Source organism: Pezoporus flaviventris, unplaced genomic scaffold (assembly GCF_033815535.1).
Source record: "Pezoporus flaviventris isolate CSIRO_AGI_PZ_B2104156 unplaced genomic scaffold, CSIRO_AGI_Pfla_v1 ptg000015l, whole genome shotgun sequence".
Lineage (NCBI taxonomy): Eukaryota > Metazoa > Chordata > Aves > Psittaciformes > Psittacidae > Pezoporus > Pezoporus flaviventris.
In genome coordinates this window covers 3,471,295-3,492,031 of record NW_026892563.1, presented here as the reverse complement: position 1 = coordinate 3,492,031, position 20,737 = coordinate 3,471,295, and the positions used below count along the sequence as shown (strand labels likewise).

Here is a 20,737-nt window from a genome sequence, read left to right as displayed (position 1 = left end):
CCTCTAAAAAAGGCAGTCATTGTGTACCTCAGTCACATTAAAACAAATTTAGCCTAAACCAAACTTACTTCAGAATAGTGTATAGGTGTCTGTCTGGATGTATTTCTACTGTAACTCAAACTATTACTGTGATAAATTGGTAATAAGGGGACGTAAAGTGATAGTTATTATTAATTTGAGGGGGTAGTCAGATCCTGAAAGGATAATGGTACCTTGGGGTATCTTGTCAGTACCCGGAGAGAATATGAATTACACATGAAGGGTATAAGAATATTTGAGAGAATATAGTAATTGCCACAAATAAGGAATTATGTCACCCTTACCTTATTTTTAAAAACAGATTCAAGCACATTAACAATCAAACAATGAATTTATTTGCAGGACACATTTATCACACATCGAAAACAATACTTATTGTTTGGTTGATTAAATAGAGAAAAAAAACAAAACCACAATACATTATTCAAAGTGTTCTATATATTCGTTAGCTGACATTTTCAAAATGAAGCTTTCCTTTTTTTCTCTTTTTTTTTTCTTTAAAAAAAATCCAAAACCCCACGATCATGAACAATGCATAGTGGGAACAAAGGGTCTAGAAATCTAACATTCCACAGCTGTGAGTCACTGAGAAAAATAAGGCTATGTAGAGGAAAAAAAACCCACAGTGAATTTCAAAACAATACATATTCCACTGACAGGCTTCAGATAAGATCATCTGACCATATGAAATATAAAAGCAAAGTTATGTAGGGAAAAGAGGAATTTAAAATATTAACAAACAACTTGGGAAGGAAGAAACTAGATTATTTCTCTAGTGATACCTTAGAAATAGCATCCAAACTTTCAAACTAATATCAAATGAAGGTCAACTACACTATGGTGCTGTAAAAACCAACATGAACATGTAGAGGTGGGAAATATCAAAGTCCATTTTTCTAAATAAGCTACAGCTACCCATACCACTTATTCAGCACGTATTTATGAGTGGAACAAAGTGTGACAAAACCCAAAAGTTTGACCACCACTCACTGAATGATTCAGTGAAGGGCTGGAAAACATATCTGCATGCTCTGAAATGTTAATTACAAGTTCTTTTCACACTTCATGCCAATGTAAATGGAATGAATGGAACTGCAGTGTCATATCCTGCTCTTTGTTCCTGTCCTTTCACGCTAGGTCAGCACTGTGAAGGCTTCATAAAGCTGCCATAAACAGGTTCTTCACTGCCCTTAGTCGCTGCCATCTGCTCTTCACATGATCGTAGTGGATGAGTCCAAGGAATACGAAAGAGTCACAGAGCTGCTGTTTTCTGGCAGTCCCTAGTACAATGCTTCCCATATGCTGCATTAGTACAAGATACGTATTGCAGATAACTCTGCCACATTGAATAACTAATCTATAGGTACTGTTCAGAATCAAGAGAGTATAAAATAATTGCTAATGTTGGGTCTTACCCGAGTTAGATTCAGCTTCCTTACTCACAAGGTCACAAGAACAAAGCTGAGGCAAGACTGGTTGTAGAAACTGGTCTGAATGCAGGTGTATAGAATATGTAAATAACTATTTCTAGAGTTTAATTTACATCTTTTTAAAGGAGCTGAATACAGATGATGCTACAAAAACCTTTATAACCCTTCTTCATCTGCCACAAATGATATCCAGATACAAATTAAGATCTTACAGAGAGAAGACATAGAATTTATTTAGAAAAATATTTGCTACAGGTCATCCTTTGCCACTGTGCAAAATATATAAGAAACTATTGGGAGAACTTTAATTGTTGATATTCTAAACTGAACAAAAATATATCCTTATTTCAAGAAAGCTGAAATGCCCTGATTGCCATGGGGACATCTGTCCTGAAAACATTACTTTTCAGTATACTCTAACTAGTCTCACTCATCCCAGTTATCATTCAGAACAGCACAAACAGCAGCATTTAGAGAGTGATGGATTCTAAGGTTGACCTCTTTTAGCTGCCCTGGAAAATCTGTGTTTATTATACTTGTGGCTGAGGCCTCACAGAAAGCAAGAAACATATTTTAAACACCAGCTGAACAAAACTCATGCAGCTGTGGTTACCTTATGTCCATCACTTAATAAATAAGTTAGAGCAGTTATGGGAGAAAAACATAGATGCCATTTTAACATCCAAAGAAAGCCATGGAATTTATAGAGAGAAGGAAAAGAAAATAAAACCCTACACTGCACATTATAGAGGACTGCTGTTGAGTTATGCCTGAAAAAAGCAGCAATACAGACTGTAGTTGTGTACATATCTATTATATGCATGTGTGCATGAGTACACACATATATACACAAACACAGAATCATCATCGCTGAAAAAAATGACTCAATACAGTTTTCTGTTTCATTCTAGATAAAAAAGATAATAAGTTAACAGACTTTCCACCATGGCTCATAAATTTGGACTGACAAATCTGCAAGTTCACCTATACTTTTTCTAGCGAAGTCTCTTCATTTCACTTGTACAGAAGCAAGATGGTTTTAATTTCCTAAGTTAGCAAAGAGTGTGCAACACCACACATGCTAAGAATTTTGCCATTTTCATCTCATATCATGCATTATCAAAACATGCTGCAGAAGTCTTTGCTGATATAAAAAATATCTCATAAAAAAACAAGTCAGAACAATGACTGCTTATAATCATGAAATTCTGGCAATTTTCAAGTAAAAGCTACATATAACAGTTCCCAATGTTAGACATTATTTTTTCCATCTGATACAGATTTAAAATGCATAGTATATACATAAATAGTAGTATCCATCCAATCTTTAAGAGTGTTCTGTTTTATACTCAGTCAATATGCCCTATAATTATATTGATGGATTCTGTATTAAAGAATACAGAATCTTTCTGAAGGGCTAATTACAACGAGATGTGGAAAGATTTCATTTTAATGAAAGGCTTCATTTTTTACAAAAACATAAATAGAAGAAACATTGCAAATACTCCAAGTAAAAATCCAACACACAAAACCCATTGTGTCCTTCTGTGTTCTCTCTTGCTACACAAACAGGAACCCAACAAAACTGCTCCCAGTAGCTGTATGTATGGTACGTGCTTATCAGAATGTAATCCATATGTTAGGCTTACAAGAGAATGAAATGCATCCACTCAACAACTGTTTCTTCAGACTGGTCCAACTTAACTATTACCTTTGCCCAGACGTAATCTAAAGTGTGCTGGGTCACCATTCATACCCAGTTTGCTTAAAGTCTTGATTCAAAGCACCTGTATATATGTAAATCAACCCTTATTTAGTAGAACTCCAGCACATGGAGAAATGGACTCAGGAATTATTTTTAAAAACTTCTAGTACTCTCTCTCACACAGAAGATAACCAGGGTCATTACAGTGTATTAGTGTGTTTTACTAAAACCATGACCAATGCCTTCTCTACCCATTTTGATTATGAGGTGAAAACACAGTCTGAAGTTCTACTTAGTAGAACTGTGGCTTTCAGTGATTGTGTAAATTAAAATAGACTGGATTTAGTTCCCTTTAATAAAACATCCGGTTTTGGTAGCACATTAAATAACCAGGAACAACCTGCCAGCCTCATTGTAGCAGATGTAACTCCTGTAAGTTAATTCAGAAACTTTGTTTTTTAAATCCCTTGCCTGCATCTCCAGGTGGGGTTCTATGCCAAAGGATTCTCCTAGGCAGTTGTAGCCATCATGAATAAAGATATAAAGCATCAAATCTGAAATGTTTTCCACAGAATATTTTAGAAATCACCACAGACGCATTTGTGGTTGTTTTAGATAGTAAGACAGCACTGATACATAAATAGTAGCCGTTTTGAAAAGTAAATACCCTGTCTTACTAAATTGCATTAAAACTCCTAAGTACGAATTAATTTTGTGCACTGTAGACTGGACAAGACACTGAGATAGAGAAAAGTGGCACAGAGCCATGCAAAAAAAAGAGCTCAGGTTAGTAAACAGCCACTTAGGTGAGTGAGCAGGCTTCTGGAACATAGCCTCAGAGCCAGGTGCTCCTATTCCTCCTGTCCATACAGATATAGCAGAGTGGCCCATCAGAACTGCTACCCTGAAACCCCTGTATGTTTCTGGACTGATGACGAGTTAAACTTTCAGGATGTCTCTGAAAGAAAGAGAAGCCCGCTGGCAGTTTCTGATAGTTTGTGTTTCCTTTCTTGCACTTTGTGCGACTTTTGTCACCAAAGGGACCAACTCATGCTGGATTGGCTGGAGAATTTACCCTAACTGGGATTTGTGCTGACATGCCTGGGTTGAAATGACTGAAAATGAGAGGCATGGGGCTGCCACCTCACAGAGGTGAACTCCAAGAGGACCACCTGGCCTGTGACAGCACTGGACAGGTAAGTAAAGTAACACAACAACAAACAAACTTGCTCTCTCACTACTGCTTGCATCATCTCGAGAAAAGAATACATCTTCAGTGTGAAGGCTACTGTGCAAAAATACAATAGCACATCAGCAGGCAAATGCAAACATTATAGTTACATATCCATGCTGTAGCACCAAGAACTGGGCTCAGCCCCACTTTTAGAATTATCCAAGCTTTTACTTCTGGTGGCAAGAGCATCTATATAAGCTGGTCATGAATGCTCCAGTAGTCCCTGCAGGCCAATATTCATGAGCTTAGTTTCCACTTCAGTTCCTGACGGAAAGGCCATTTCTGTAAAGAACTCTGAGCTGCAGTGGCTTCTATAAGGATCACTGTACAAGGCAGAAGTTGCAGGGTATTTTTAAAAATTTTCCTATTTCAGATATTTAGGCTCCCACACTAAGGCTTTTTTGCCTTTTTATTTTTTTCTTTTTAATATTTGAATATATTGAGGCAAGCTCTGATTGCACCTGATTTATACAAGACAATATATCACAGGAGGACACAACAGTCAATATATAATTCTATTGGGTACAAAATATTTCAGACTTGAGAGCTTCAAAGTATGCCAGACACTTCAGTCAGCAAAATACTGTCTGTTCTACTACTGTTCATTTAAGAAGGGTATGGTCAGTATTCATTTCAAAAACAAAGCTAAACATTTAAGTAGTTCAATTCACAATCATGTTCTTCCTCTAAAAAACTGTAGTCCGAGACCAGCTTCAGCTAGACATCTTTGTTAGCTATCTTTGAACAGAATGAATCCTAACAAAGTAAAACAACCGTTTGAAAGACAGAAAACCATCAGTGAGTTACTGTACATATTACATGCATAGCATCAGGAGACAAACACCATAAAAACAACAGGTTTCACTTTTAACTGTAAACAGGTCTAGTTTAATAATAACAATATTATTTTTCTGAGTAAACAACACATCACTTAACGAATAACTGTGCACAGAATACTTCAGCACTCAGAAACTAAATTCCAATTATTTTGTAGCTATTGCTGACAAATATTGCCTTTAAAAAGTCTTCAGCTGCATATGATATTATACAACTGAATTTGTAAGAAACACAGTCATGTGGGCTTTGTTACCCTCCCACCTGCTTCATTCTTAACAGATGCTGACACTTCTCATCTACATCCTGAGGACAACATGCTTCCAGTCATTTTGGCCAGCTGAAAAGGAAAGATACTTACCCATATGGACTTTCTCTCCTCATTACCACATGGTAAGCAACTACTGAGCTTTTCACCATTTTGAGACCAGACTTTGGGGCTTCTCAGAGTCCAGTCTGGTAAAATACCAGATTAAAAAAACCCAAAACAAGACACTCAAGACTATGCTGACCGAGAAGTGATCAGAGCTCACACTGATTTTCTGACAATTATTCAGCTTGTAAAGTAAAACCTAAGTGTTTTTTAATCCCACTTTACAAATGTTTGAGGCCAAATAATTCCCTCACTTTGAGATCTGAATTAATTCTCAGGCTTTTTCCTGTGGATTTTTACAATGCAATCTAAGATTAGCACAGTGCTTAAAACGGTATATAAAAAGGATCATACTTCTTTCTATTAGATTTCCCATAACCACAGGCACAAGATTGTATAGCTTTAAATTAAAACAGCAGCCACCACTCGTTGTTTCAGTGTCATTTTAAGGGAATTATTTCAGTCTCAGCACTGAACAAGTTTTAAAAGGCAATGGATTCATTATTTCTGTGTACTTTGAGAACTGATGGAAAGGTATCCAATGTTCTATCGTGCTGTCACCATCCAAAGTCCCAGTGCAACATTGGCAGCCAAAAGTGCACTACCAGCAAGCAAAATTAAAAAGCCAATAAGCTCTCTGTTTTGTTTCTCTACAATCAGGGAGCTCAGAGTGGCTTCCAGGAACGAATTTAATATCCACTGACCATCCAAAGCAAAGCAGGGTACAGCATTGATAACTGCCAGTGCTCCAGACAATGAAATGAGGCACCTGTTTGACATTAGTTAAGGTTCACAAATAATTTTCAATAAAAAGTTAAAAAAAAAATAAAAATACAAAACATAGTTTATCTTTGTAATATGCAGAAACATCTCAGAGTTATATTTCTTAGCTGCCATTCTGTTTCACAGAAATTATATAATGAGTTTTACCCCATAATACACCTAGCTCAGAGAATTGCCTTTATAGATTCATCTATTTTTAAGCACTAGGTTTGGATACTTAAAACAACCTGCAGTCTTTACGACTCAGATGAAAGCAGGAGACAACAAAGCCAACTTAACATGGCCCATCTTCCTCTCTTGTTTTGTGTGGTTTTGGAGGAAGGTTATAGCTCTGACACCACGCCTGAAGTAAGAAGGTATTCTAAACCTATGACCTAAGTATGACATAATGATTAGAGATATTTTCCAAAACACTCCCTCGCTGGAGTAAGTAAACGCCTAGAATATAACTGGAAATCTGGCCTCTCTCTTCTACTTACCTCTTAGCCAGAAAAGTTGAGTGGATTTCTGTGCATGCATGTGCATGTGACAGTAAGGAAAGGGTAGAATATTTCTATTTATTGGTAAAAGCTTGCTAAGTGTAATACTCACCTCCATCCTGTTACAGCCGGAGAAGAAGACATAAGACTCAGAAAACAGCTGGGTCAGCATGAACCTTGGTGTGTTTCTAGAAAAGGGGAGCATCTATAGCATCTTAACTCCAGTTTTTATGGACTACATTGAACAACACTGTTCAATTGTTCTATAGCCACTCATAAACATTTCCATTTCTAAAGCTAAGGGTTCTTAGATTAGCCATATTCAAGCCTACTGATCTTTATGCATATATGTATCATATTGTTCACTAATAAGCATGTTTTAACTGAATTATGATCCTGATTTTTTCTTTTCTGTTGAATAAAACAAAACCAAAATAACCATACACTGTTATTTAGTTCAGCATAATGACTCAAAAAAATTATAAAAATCCAACATACCAAAGCTAGCAATAACATCTCATTTATCCTGCTGTAAATTCAGGCTTACTTTGACTTTCTTGTCAGAGCTGTAAAGACTCACCCTCAAGAAAAGAGTCAAAGACAGTACTGACCAAAAATATCCTACTAAGCACAAGAAAGTGAGACATTTCATATTGAGCTTGGCACACAGACAATAATCAATGCAGAAAAGGGATAAAGATGTCAAAACTCTACAGAAATGTTTCAGACATCCTGTCTAAAATGATATCCAACTGAAATTTTGCTGGTTCACCAAATTCTAAACAGTGCTCTTCTTGCCTTAAAAGAACAAACATACTTCAAAGGATACTTGCAAAATGTCTCTATCACCACAGGCAGATCGATGCTTAGAAAGTTTTGTCGTGGTACAAAACTGCTGAGACTTACTGAAATGGAAAAACAAAGATACACAAAACATGAACAGTCATTCCAGGATTATAAATTATGAATTTTAGATTATAATTTTGCAGAAAAATCAGATCTGAAATGACATTTCTTCAAGGATGAATAACCAACCTAAGTATATTTCTTAAACATGGTCACTATCATAGTAAAGTCCCTCCACAAAACACAATTAGCATGATTTCAGTGAAAGTAGATCTAAGATATGCATTTTCAGAGGCAACCAGACATCTGCAGTCATAAAGACCACACTGTGTAATTCAAGTCCTTTTCAAAGAAAAACATATAAAGATTATAGCTACCAGACTTTTCCCAACATATGCAGCCCACATGTATACATTCATACTGTGGGTGCACACATGTACTTTCTCGGAAGGCCAGAAAATTTTCTTGCAATACCTGCAAAAGACCCCTTGACGTGAGGCTGAGCTCATGGTGTAGAAGAGTGGGGGCAGACAGGATGCAGAATTCTGCAGTCACTCTCAGAAAGTGACAGCTAGGAGATCATGTGGCTGCCCCATCCCCGGCAGTGTTCAAGGCCAGGCTGAATGGGGCTTGAAGCAACCTGGTCTACTGGAAGGTGTCCCAGCCCATGGCAAGGGGGTTGAAACTAGATGATCTTTAAGGTCCCTTCCAGCCCAAACCATTCTATGTGCACAGCTGCACTACACAACACCAGTTAGCCAGCACATAAGTTGCTTCTTTTTCTGTCTTCAGGTGAGTGACTGTGACTCCAAGATAGAACTTAGTAATAAAAAGCTGTGAGGCAGGACTCAGCATCTTTCATATAAATTCTAACTGGAAAATTGCAGTGTCAAGCACCATATGACCTTGAAACACTTATTTAGTACTGTAACTTCTTTGAAGCTTCAGCTGACTGTATGTCAAATGTTTAAGAGAGACTCCTCAAAGAAAACTGAGATAGCTTGAGGCCTCATGGAGTGCACTCTCTTAGTACGGGGATGCTCCATCTGTGTTGTCTCATAAAAAGTCTTGACACAGTCTTTCAACGTAAACAGCAGTCTCCGTTTGCCAGCCTCAGGGACCATTTGAAAACCTTAGTTCTGTGACAGCTGTAAGAAAGACATCTTTCCTTCTAGAAGGCTCCACTCATAGTATAGCAGAGTCTTATCCCCAAAAGGAAGAGGTACCAGTAAATTAAGGCAGAATTAGAAAATCACCTTAAGGATGATCTTGCACGGTATCAACAATAGTCACTCTGTCCCTAAAGAAAAGCTCTGGATGTGAATTGAGGCCAGGAGCAATGGCCTGAATTTTCCCTAATAGCCTGGGGAAAAGTTTTAGGAAAAGAAATACCATCTCCACGGATATATGTGAAAGGGAGAGTTCAAATCCCACTCAATACAAACATCCCTTGGAAAAGGAACAATTTAATCCACTCCTTGAGAAATTGTAAAACCATAGGCTAAGAGAATACTGGGAAACTCAGAGCACTAGTAACATACCGAAAGTGCTCTTAAATATATCTTAGCTAAGAGCGAGAACCAGATTTCTTCAGGTTCAATAAGTAATTCAAAGACATTGGAACAAAGATGAGGAGAAAGTAGTTCCAAAGGTTCTACTGGCAGAGAACTGGTCCATTCAGTCAAATAAACACATTTTCTTCTGATAATAAAGCCCCTTGTGATGAGTCCAACCAGCAAGCACACCATAGGATGGAGATATTTGGAAAGGAGTCTCAAAAAAAGAATGGTTTGGTGTGGCAACAAGCAGAGAACTTTCCAACACCAAACTTGCCACAGCTATGCCAAGACAACTTGAAAATCATGTTCCCTCATTTACCTTAGCTTAAGAAAGACCTTTGATTTAGGGGAACTGAGAGAAAATAAGTCTGTTGGACTACTAAGTGAAGAACATAATAGACAGAAATTCTGGACACCTTCCAGTTCAGAAAGTCAGAGGCATCCAAGTCAAGTGACATCCAAAGAAAACAACTCATCAAGCTGAAGGCTGGCATCAGAACATCTGATCAGACCTCTTGTTCAAGAGCCAAAATAGCAAAATGGCTGAGGCAGCCACTGTATTCAAAGGCTTCAAAAGACAGTATACTGTCATTTCAAAGCTTGACTGCCTCTTGACAAACACCTAATGGCCACTACAAGTTACCATCCTGAACCTGAATGGATTGAAATTCCTACACTGAGAATGGATCACTCATCTCTTTCCCTTCTTGTTGTCACTGACAGCTGCTAGACATGGATCTAAACTCCAAACCTTGCTGCCGAAGCAATACCCGAAACTCAAAAAAACTCTTCAGGAAGATACTGGACTGAGCTCTAGACATTCTAATATGAGCCAATGAATGAATTTAGTGGCTGTAATGGATCAAACCTAGTGACAGCAGGCAAATCTGCCCTTCAACAAATAACGCAAGGATTACAGAAATTATATTCTCCAGCCTTGTCTTCAAAAGACATTGCTGGGAAGAGGTGAACAGCAATGAGGCTGCGTGAAACAAAATAGTCATTGTTTTCCCACTCCAATTAAGCAATTCTTTGACCTGGAATTAACATTTCTTTTGTCAGCTAATATTAGATAGTGTTCACAAATATTGAGAAGAATGCACAAGGGACACAACTTTAATTAGAAGTGATTTGGAGACTAGGTTGACCAAAGAGCTTTTCAAAAAAAAGCATGGATGCTATGGAGGAGAGGGACAGTATGGCATGAGATTATTTCTGTATAGTCTCCAGAACATGCAATCCCTTAAATACAGGTTGAAAGCAAAGCAGGATCATCTTCAGCAATAAGGGAAAACAAGCATGGAAATACTGAGAAACCACACTGCAGCAGACAGACCCTCCATCAGGGTTAAGGCTGTTATTGATCAAAAAAACTCCCCAAAGCTAGGAAGTGTTTTTTGGTTTTTTTTTAGAAGATTTGGATAGAACAGAAGTAGGAGACTTGTCCAGTTTGGGGAAATTATCTTCTAAGTAAGTTCCATCTTCTTTTCATGAAGGAAATGCAGGTTTTGATCCTTGATGGGCAATGCAGATACAGGAACATTCAGGGTATGATCTTCCCTCAAACAGTGTAAATTCCAAGTGCGAATGTTAGTCACCGTATTCTTCTTAACCAACAAGGCCCAGAGAAGGATGCCATGATTTTGTAACAGCAGAAGTTACATGAAGGAATAAAAACCCTCACAAAACAAAGAAGAAACACTGCAGTGTTGAATGGCAATAATGACAGGGCTCTCCATTTCAATCTTATATGTCACCTGTCCAACACAGGGAAAGGCTCTAGAACATAACTGGCCTGCAGTAAAAGTCTAAAAGTATTGAGTAATTCCACGAATTAAACATACAGTATGAGTTTACATTTAATTACATTGGTACTATGAGAGAAGGCTATTAGAATGGATTAATTAATGTGTCCGTCCTAAACAATATGTATTCCTAATCATTTCTTCTGTTTTAGTTTTGGCCAAATCTCCAGCAGTGTAAGTTCGTTTCTTTACAGGATTGTTTTATTGTTTGTTTTTTTTTTTTGTTTGTTTGGGTTTTGTTTTTTTTTGTGGTTGTGTTTCGTTTTTCTTTTTTGAAACACTATATCTGGAAGCTAGTTTCAAATGAAAAAATATGAAATAATTACTTCTTCTCCATATAGCAGGACTATCATGACAACAGTACAAACCTAAGTAGAAAATAATACATGCAGTAATCTTAGAATGTTTTTCAAACATTACTGTAGTGACATTTCTAGAGAAAGTAAAGTCATAGTACACACTAGTGCAATTCCCATATTAGGCTGTGTGTTAAATGTAGCATCACTCTAAAAGGTAATGTTTCCTGCAGGTAGAAAGATCGCATTAAAGCATAAAACATTTCACTAAAACATATTCCTGTTTCAAAATTCACACAGTAAAGGAAGAAATTATTTTCCTTTCACTAAAATGCATTCACTGTTTCAAAAATCACACACACAATAGAGGAAGAAATTATTTTCCTTTCTTAACTGTAATAAAAATGGTTACCACATTCTGATTAGTCATATTTGGGGGAAAAAGAAAAAAAAAACAACAAACCTGTTGGTCCAAAGCCAGTGTTGTACAGTGCAAAGTTAAGTCTGAAATATTTAGAAGCTGTTTCATTGGAATACATGGGACTTTATGATAGTACAGTAGACTACCTGCTGCCCAAGCCAGGATCCTATAATTTTAGCTCTGTTTCTTTTCTAAGACGAACACAGTGCATAGGTCGCATTCACAGCAAAGTCTGCAATGAAGTCAAGCTTCTAGCCTTGAAATTAACACATCCAATATGCAATTCCCAGGGTACAGTAAATCACTTTAGAATTATATTCCTGTAAATATACCGTAAATTGCATTTTCACACAGTAACTTCTTAAAGTAAAACTACCTATTCAGATCAAATAACATTCTTTTCTGAGTTCTCAAAGACTTACAGGTTCAACTGTTTTGCAGGTTCAACAGGAAACAGTGACTAAAACTCCATCACTCCAACATATTGGAAAAGAGAACAATATCAGTTGCTCCAGAGCACCTAAAGTTTGTATTGTTAGAGACCAAGGAAGGCAACTTACAATAATTATCAAACTCTATTCTTAAAATTTGCTGCTGCATTTGGAATAGATGCCACCAAATACATAACTGTGTGTTAATGATACACAGGTGAACAACATTTTCCTCCTAAATGGCAAGAGAGCAGAAATAACAAGTGAAGTGATCATATTTTGGGCTTAAAAATATGACCAGCACAGAAAGATGACTGTCAGAATAACTGAACATATGTTTATGCAATAATGCTAATGGATTTACACTACCAGATTTCATTACTGTTTCAAAAGCACTTTTGTACTTAAGTCAGAAAAATACCATGCTTTGTTAAGGAAGTACTTCAAGATGTCTGAAGCAAAATCTCCCCCTGCAAGGTATAGCTGTCTGTGAGGAACAGACAGGTTCCTCACAGGAACAGACAACAGTTTAATGCTTCATGCTTTTTTAAGCCCATCTGAAGCTAATTTTCAACACGCCACTCAAGCTATGAAGTAGGGATGTTGATGTGTTTGTTCTTTCTTCCCATGCTTGCTCAAAGAGCAGAATTACTTTTTACTCTACCTGGCTCAAGAATATAAACTTGCCTAAAGGAGAGACAGTCCATTTCAAAATCAGTCAGAAACTAAACTGTAACATGTTACTTAATTTAGAGTACTCAAAAAAATAATCAGGAAAAAAATATGTTGTGACTGTACTTGTGAATTGGTAGTTATGGGAATCTGTCACAGACATTTGGGATATTAGGTGTGATGTAAGCAGTCATGCCAATATTCCAGGCAAAGTCTTAAGAGTAAGATGCCCTAGAGATTTTACAGTATCATTCTGAGAAGTTTATGTGTTAGGAAAATGTAGGTGACTGGTTCCCATGACTAACCTGAGTGAGATCTGTTATAGAAATAGCCCTTTCAGACTCTTCTGAAAAAAAAACCACCCTAAACAGAACAACCATCTCACATATGGTTTCTATTACCTTTGTAACTCATTGCACTGTGCACATTTCATTTTAGGCCTGAGCAGTCCATGTCTCTCAACTGGCTGACAAGAAATGGATTCTGCATTAAACAAGTTAACTGACAAGCGCCCCAAAACCTTGTACAAGCAGCCAGACAAAATAAACCACAATATAAATCTTTTTTTGTTGAACCATTTTAATAAATAATACCAACCTGTATACTGAAGATGCATGGGGTGTCCTACATACAGCATGTCAATATGGGGTGGATGTTTTACCCTGATTAGCCTTGTTTGGTTCTCTAAAGAAGGAGTCACACAAAAACTAGGAACAAAGTCTTTCTGGCAGTCCACATTGGTTCGACAAACTTTGCTGGATTCGATAACTTTTCGTGCTGGCAGACAGGCATACTGCAAAGGGAATTTTAAAAGTTTATAAAATGTAAAGGCATTTTCCAACAGATCAAAATAAAAAGTACCACATACTCCTTTTTAAAGCAAAGGAAGTGCCTCACTGATACACTACCAGCCCATGAAGAGCTGAAATCTTATTTTTGGGGGGTTTTGTCAAATCCATCAGAACCTCTACGTGACACATACTCAGCCTGTCATTCCATTTTTGGTGGAATGTGAAAAAGAGGCTGTGCACATGTACCAGAGTAAAAGCTGTTTTAAAAAATGTACACACATGCACTACAAAAAAATCAAGGCATCTAAACACAAGTCAGTGATTTTTAATGAACAGAACCTGCATCAACATACGAGTAACTAACTGTTCAAAAAGTTTTAGTCTTCATTGATTTAAAACCTTATTTGGCTGACAAAAACCTTATGTTCAGCAAACAAACCTACCAGCTGTGGGGCAGCTAAGAAACCATTCTCAACTGTTTCACTCTGCAGGCTGAAAGACCAGATCTTTCTTGCTCCCCACAGGCCAAAAGAGAGTATAGCAGAAAGGAACAGGAAATTGTTTTCCTCCCTCATGTCTCTCGTTAAAGCTCAGTGACAGTTTTCCTTTTGTTCTTAAACACAAGCAAGGAAAGTTCTTCATCTACTGCTTGCCTTAGGGAAAAAAAAAAAAAAAAAGGATTTTCTGCCTTTTTAGCCCGATAGTTACACTCCCTATAGATGCATGAGTGTCAGACACTTTAATACAAGCTCTGTCTCTTCTAATAAGGGGAAGAGGGCACATTTTCAAATACTGCTGTATAGCACTGCAAAGACTGTTTAAAATAATTGTTTAAAACCCCAAAGCCTGTCAAAGGACACTTGAAAGTCATAGGCTTCTGGATGCTTTTATTTCTTTTCTGTTCCTAAGAAGTCGTCATGAGCTTAAGGATGTCAAAACTCAGTGGGGTAGTGATTTATCAAATTTTGCTGAACTGCAGGACGTTACCAGCCATGGATATATTTCAAATGAACTGCTGCTCTAGGCTCAATTCTTAGTGGCTAAACACAACGAAACCACCCTGGAGTTGGAAGTTTACCACTGTAGAAACTGTAAACATAGCAGATGTAGGAACTGATTTATTTCCCTTTCTTTAGGTATTTATCACAAATCTTCAGAACAATGATGAACTGGTATGTGTAGAAAAGTTTACACAGTTGATCCTTGTGCTTTTTCTTGTAAAGAGAACTGTTAGAAAGATTCCATCACTGTCAATCTGGATCATGTACTTTAATAAACTTTTCTGCATCTTGAAGAGAGTAAGTCAAAATCCTGCTGACAAACTTTATAGGGTTCCACATGTTACAAGAAAATCAATATGGTGAAAAAGGAATCAAATAGAGGCTCTGATTTGAGAAACTGGGCAATCCCTAGGACCTTCTCTTCCATGTTTTTAGTTTTATCCCAGTGACCAGACCTGCTGGCTTAAGATAACTGAACACATAATCCAGTGCTTTGCTTAGCCTGTAGTGCTCAGTACCTTTAAGACTGAAGCACCAAAATAAGCAATTTCACGTTGTTCTCAAAAGTTGTTTATCTCACTAATACTCCGCATTCAGTGGTGAAAAGGGGAGAGAGGTCTTTCTGCCTAAGGGAATGAGGGGTATAAGATCTTTTCTGATTCTTCCAGAGAATTCCTGAATGGTCATGGGAAAAATAATTTCTACTATTTTGGCTTTTTAAAGCTCTAGATGGGGAGAATAACAAACACATACACACACACCCCCTTACTACAAAACTGTAGATACTCTTAAACACTTAAGTATGCTGCATAAATGTTGGTAAATATTAGTAATTTAACTTAAGTAATTTCATATTAAAAAAAAATAAAAATTAGCAGTTTAGATAACTTACCAGTTGGCTGTCCAAGTTATTGCTATAGGAAAAGCAAATGTCTGTGAGGCTGTTGTTACTACAACATTCAACTGTGCCATCGAGTCTTCTATAGACTAAAGAACACAGACAAAGAGCAAATGATGAACATTCTAGCAACTTCCTGAAAACAAATCAGTCTGCATCAAGTAAAACAATCATTCTGTGGCACTGAAGAATCATAGCAATTCACACAGCCTAGATGTGGTTCAGTCATAACTAAGAATAAGCTTCACGACTTACATGTATGAATGTCACCTGATTTCACCATGTCACATACTGATTTTTTCATCTTAATAAATTCCCTTGAGATATTGGGGATCTACCACTGCAGTGTTCTAAGCATGACAAGTTACAAAATACTTCTATCTGTTGCCCTCAACTTGCATTAAGGTTGCATTAAGACAATCTGTTAGCTGCTACTGTACCAATTTCACTGGCTGGTTGTGGAAAAAACCAACACTCAAAATATCCTTATTAAAAACATTAAAGCCTTTACAAGATTTAAATTTTGAAAGCTTTCTAAGCCTTGAATATTGGAGCAGTGAATAGAATAGTTAGGGTTGGAAAGGACCTTAAGAGCAAGTTCCACCCCCCCTGACATGGGCAGGGACACCTCACACTAAACCATCTCACCCAAGGCCTCGTCCAACCTGGCCTTGAACACTGCCACAGATGGAACATTCACAACCTCCTTGGGCAACCCATTCCAGTGCCTCACCACCCTAACAGGAAAGAACTTCTTCCTTATATCCAGTCTAAACTACCCCTGTTTAAGTTTGAACCCATTACCCCTTGTCCTGTAACTACAGTCCCTAATGCAGAGTGCCTCCCCAGCATCCCTATAAACCCCCTTTGGTCTCCACGCAGCCTTCTCTTCTCCAGGCTGAACAGCCCCAACTTCCTCAGCCTGTCTTCATACGGGAGGTGCTCCAGTCCCCTGATCATCCTCATGGCCCTCCTCTGGACTTGTTCCAACAGTTCCATGTCCTTTTTATGTTGAGGACACCAGAACTGCACACAATACTCCAAGTGGGGTCTCACAAGAGCAGAGTAGAGGGGCAGGATCACCTCCTTTGACCTGCTGGTCACGCTCCTTTTGATGCAGCCCAGGACATGGTTGGCTTTCTGGGCTGCGAGCGCACACTGAAGCCGGCCCATGTTCATTTTCTCATCAACCAACACCCCCACGTCCTTGTCCTCAGGGCTGCTCTGAATCTCTTCTCTGCCCAACCTGTAGCTGTGCCTGGGATTGCTCCGACCCAGGTGTAGGACCTTGCACTTGGCATGGTTAAACTTCATGAGGTTGGCATCAGCCCACCTCACAAGTATGTCAAAGTCCCTCTGGATGGCATTCCTTCCCTCCAGGGTATCAGCCGAACCACACAGCCTGGTGTCATCGGCAAACTTGCTGAGGGCGCACTCAATCCCACTGTCCATGTCAGCGACAAAGATGTTGAACAAGACCGGTCCCAACACCAATCCCTGAGGGACACCACTCATTAGTGGTCTCCAGTTGGACATTAAGCCATTGATCACGACTCTTCGTGTGCGGCCATCCAGCCAGTTCTTTATCCACCGAGTGGTCCACCCATCAAATTGATGTCTCTCCAATTTAGAGACAAGGATGCTCTGTGGGACAGTGTCGAACGCTTTGCACAAGTCCAGGTAGATGACGTCAACTGCTCTACCCCTGTCCATCAGTTCCGTAGCCCCATCATAGAAGGCCACCAAATTGGTCAGGCAGGTTTTCCCATTCGTGAAGCCATGCTGGCTGTCACCAACCACCTTGTTGATTTTCATGTGCCTTAGCATGTCTTCCAGGAGAATCTGCTCCAAGATTTTGCCAGGCACAGAGGTGAGACTGACTGGTCTGTAATTCCCTGGGTCATCCATTTTCCCCTTCTTGAAAATGGGGGTTATATTTCCCTTTTTCCAGTTGTTGGGAGCTTCACCTGACTGCCATGATTTTTCAAATATGATGGACAGTGGCTTAGCAATTTCATTCTCCAGCTCCTTCAGGACCCCAGGTCCCATGCACTTGTGTACCTTCAGGTTCTTAAGATGGTATCAAACCAGATCCTCTCCTACAGTGGGCTCAAGGTCTTCATTCTCACAGTCCCTGCATCTGCCTTCCAAGACTTGGGTGGTTTGGTCAGAGCCTTTGCCAGTGAAGACCGAGGCAAAGAAGTCATTCAGAACCTCAGCCTTCTCCAAATCCTGTGTAGCCAGTTCTCCTGAGAGCTTCTGGAGAGGGCCCACATCATCCCGACTCTTTTATTTGCAATGTAGCTATAGAATCCCTTCCTGTTATTTTTCACATCCTTAGCCAAGTTTAATTCTAACCGGGCCTTAGATTTCCTAACCTGGTCCCCAGCTTCCCAGACAACATCCCTGTATTCTTCCCAGGCCACCTGTCCTTGCTTCCACCTTTTATAAGCCTCTTTTTTCATTTGAATTTTCCTCAGCAGCTCCTTATCCATCCAAGGAGGTCTCTTGGCCCTCCTGCTGCACTTCCTTCTAGTTGGGATGCAACACTCCTGAGCTTGCAGCAGGTGATCCTTGAATATCAACCAAAAGTCTTGGGTCCCTCTGCCCTCTAGAGCTATATCCCATGGAACCTTACTGAGCAGGTTCCTGAAGAGGCCAAAGTCTGCTCTCTTGAAGTCCAGAGCAGTGAGCTTGCTGCACTCTCTTCTCACTGTCCTGAAGATCTCAAATTCGAGCATCTCATGATCGCTGCAACCAAGGCTGCCCTGGAGCATCACATTTCCAACAAGCCCTTCCCTGTTGGTGAGCATGAGGTCAAGCACAGCACCTCTCTTTGTTGGCTCCTCTATTACTTGCAGAAGGAAGTTGTCTTCCACACAATTGAGGAACCTCCTGGATTGCTTGTGCTGGGCTGCGCTGTCCCTCCAACAGATATCAGGGTGGTTGAAGTCCCCCATGAGAACAAGGTCCTGTGAACGTGAAACTTCTCCTATCTGTCTGTAGAGTGCTTCATCCGCAGGCTCTCCTTGATCAGGCAGTCTGTAACAGATCCCCACAGTAATGTCCCCCATCGCTGTTCTCCCTTTAATTCTGAACTCTGATCTACAAACTCTCTGTTAACTGCTCACCTGTCCCCAGGCAGAGTTCCATGCTCTCCAGACTATCCTTAACATAAATAGCAACTCTACCTTCCTGTCTGCCGGGCCTGTCTTTCCTAAAGAGCCTGTAACCTTCCATTCCAGCACTCCACTCATAGGAGCCATCCCACCATGTTTCTGTGATGCCTGTTATATCATACCCCCGTAGATGTGCACACACCTCTAATTCCTCTTGTTTGTTCCCCATGCTACAGGCATTTGTATAGAGACATCTGAGCCGAGCTCCAAATGAAGCCGGCTCATTGGCTGGAGTGGCTGAAATATCCGTACATCGCTCTGAATATTTATTATAGGTGCTGGCAACTGACTGGGTGTGTTGGGATGGAATGATGCCTCCCTCCCCCAACACATCTAGTTTAAAGCTGCCTTGACCAGCCTGGCAAGCTTCCTACCAAAACTGCTCTTCTTAGACTAGCTCCACAACTGCGCACAGACCAGCTCCACCAGCTTCCAGTAGACCTGGCCTCCCATATAGAGTCCCGTGTTCTAAATACCCAAACCCTTGACTATGGCACCACTGTTCTAACCATTTATTAACCTTGCCAATCCTCCTAGCCTTTTTAAGGTCCTCCCCTTTATCCTGGAGAATTGATGAAAAGACTATCTGAGCTCCAGAGCCCCTTACCACCTCTCCCAGGGCTCTGTAGTCCTTCTTTCTGTTCTCCGGGCTACTATCTATATCACTAGCACCCACATGGATGATTAGAAGTGGGTAATAGTCAGTGGGGCTTACTAGAGCAGGCAGCCTCTCTGCAGCATCCCTGATCTGAGCCTCTGGTAGGCAACACACCTCCCTTGAGAAAATACGTATTTTTGAACAGTGAATTACCATGAAACTAGTTTCCTTATGAACTACATTGAAAACATTTTTTTTAATTTCAAGAAGGACCTTGGGGCACTGTTTTCGGTCTAGCTGCATACTCAAATAGTTTACTCTCCATTTGTTTTATGGTCAAGTAGATAGGGTCCATTTGCTAGATACATTTTCACTGATATTCAGTATTTATGACAAGTTGTGAACTGTCAAGATTTTGACAAATGACAGCTCCTAGAGATTGAACAGAGTTCACTTAATTTAGGAGGAATATTTCTCACTGCTGGAGGCTTTATGACTCTGAAAATGCAGACAGACTGGTCTGATTAGAATGTAGCAGTGGGACAGTGGGCTGCTAACACAGTACAGCAACCAAGCTTGCAAGCAATATTGAGTTTCCAGTATTAAGTTTCTAGTATTTCAACCTAACAAGACTAGTTCAGTTGCAGAATATGCAGTTTTATTATTCATAACTTTGAAATTGCATTTCAGAGAACAGCAGAATCAGAGCATCTACAGTTGCCTACAGCATCTAAGAATTGATTCTTCCTTGCCATCCCTGCCCAGCTGAAAGCATGTGTCAAAGTTGCCCTCCTCTTGAGAAGGATAATCCAAACTGCTAGCTCTCCAAAAGCAGGATCTTACCCATACTTCACTAGTTTCCTGTTTAAATACTTATTTTTATCTTGTTTAAATATTCCAGTTGTAAGATTACTTTCCTTACATACTAGAAAGATAAATTACCTTTTTGGTCTCACAATGTAACCATAATGCATTAAAAAACATGGGTAGTCGAGCTGCCTTACCCCCTATTTACTTCAGCATGATGAAACAAACGCAGTGATAGTTTTAAAGCTCTGAAGAGCATCATATAGATTTTGCTTAGTACAAACCAGACCTTACTATTTTCCTGAGCAATGCAAAAGTTTGAAGCCTAGGCCAGCCATCAGCCACTTAAGACTCCCGGAATCGCCCTATTTTCTCAGTAGCCCCTTGTCTTTGTAATTCAGTTTCCATGGATGCTTGCGTGAAACAAACTTTAGAGAGCTTTAGGGCACGTCACAAGACATTCAGCCAATTTAACTTGACTGCTCTTTTTTGTTCTACTAAATTTTTGTTTATAGTTCTGGTTTAGTTCAGTTCAGGGTTTTTTTGTTTCTAAGGG

General features: G+C 39.3%; 1 protein-coding gene across 4 annotated transcripts in view; it reads right to left on the bottom strand.

The window, feature by feature from the left end:
• Positions 1-351: 351 nt before the first annotated feature.
• MBTPS2 (membrane bound transcription factor peptidase, site 2) overlaps positions 352-20,737 on the bottom strand; it is a 40,922-nt gene continuing 20,536 nt past the window's right edge. For 2 of the 4 annotated variants that reach the window (XM_061453267.1, XM_061453269.1), the window contains 4 exons: positions 15,592-15,686; positions 13,505-13,700; positions 7,707-7,782; positions 352-6,384 (listed from right to left, as the gene is read on the bottom strand). In XM_061453267.1, coding sequence (XP_061309251.1) covers positions 6,162-6,384; positions 7,707-7,782; positions 13,505-13,700; positions 15,592-15,686 — 590 coding nt within the window. In that variant the 3' untranslated portion in view covers positions 352-6,161. The remainder of the gene's footprint in view (positions 6,385-7,706; positions 7,783-13,504; positions 13,701-15,591; positions 15,687-20,737) is intronic. The other 2 variants (XM_061453268.1, XM_061453270.1) reach the window with 2 other exon arrangements.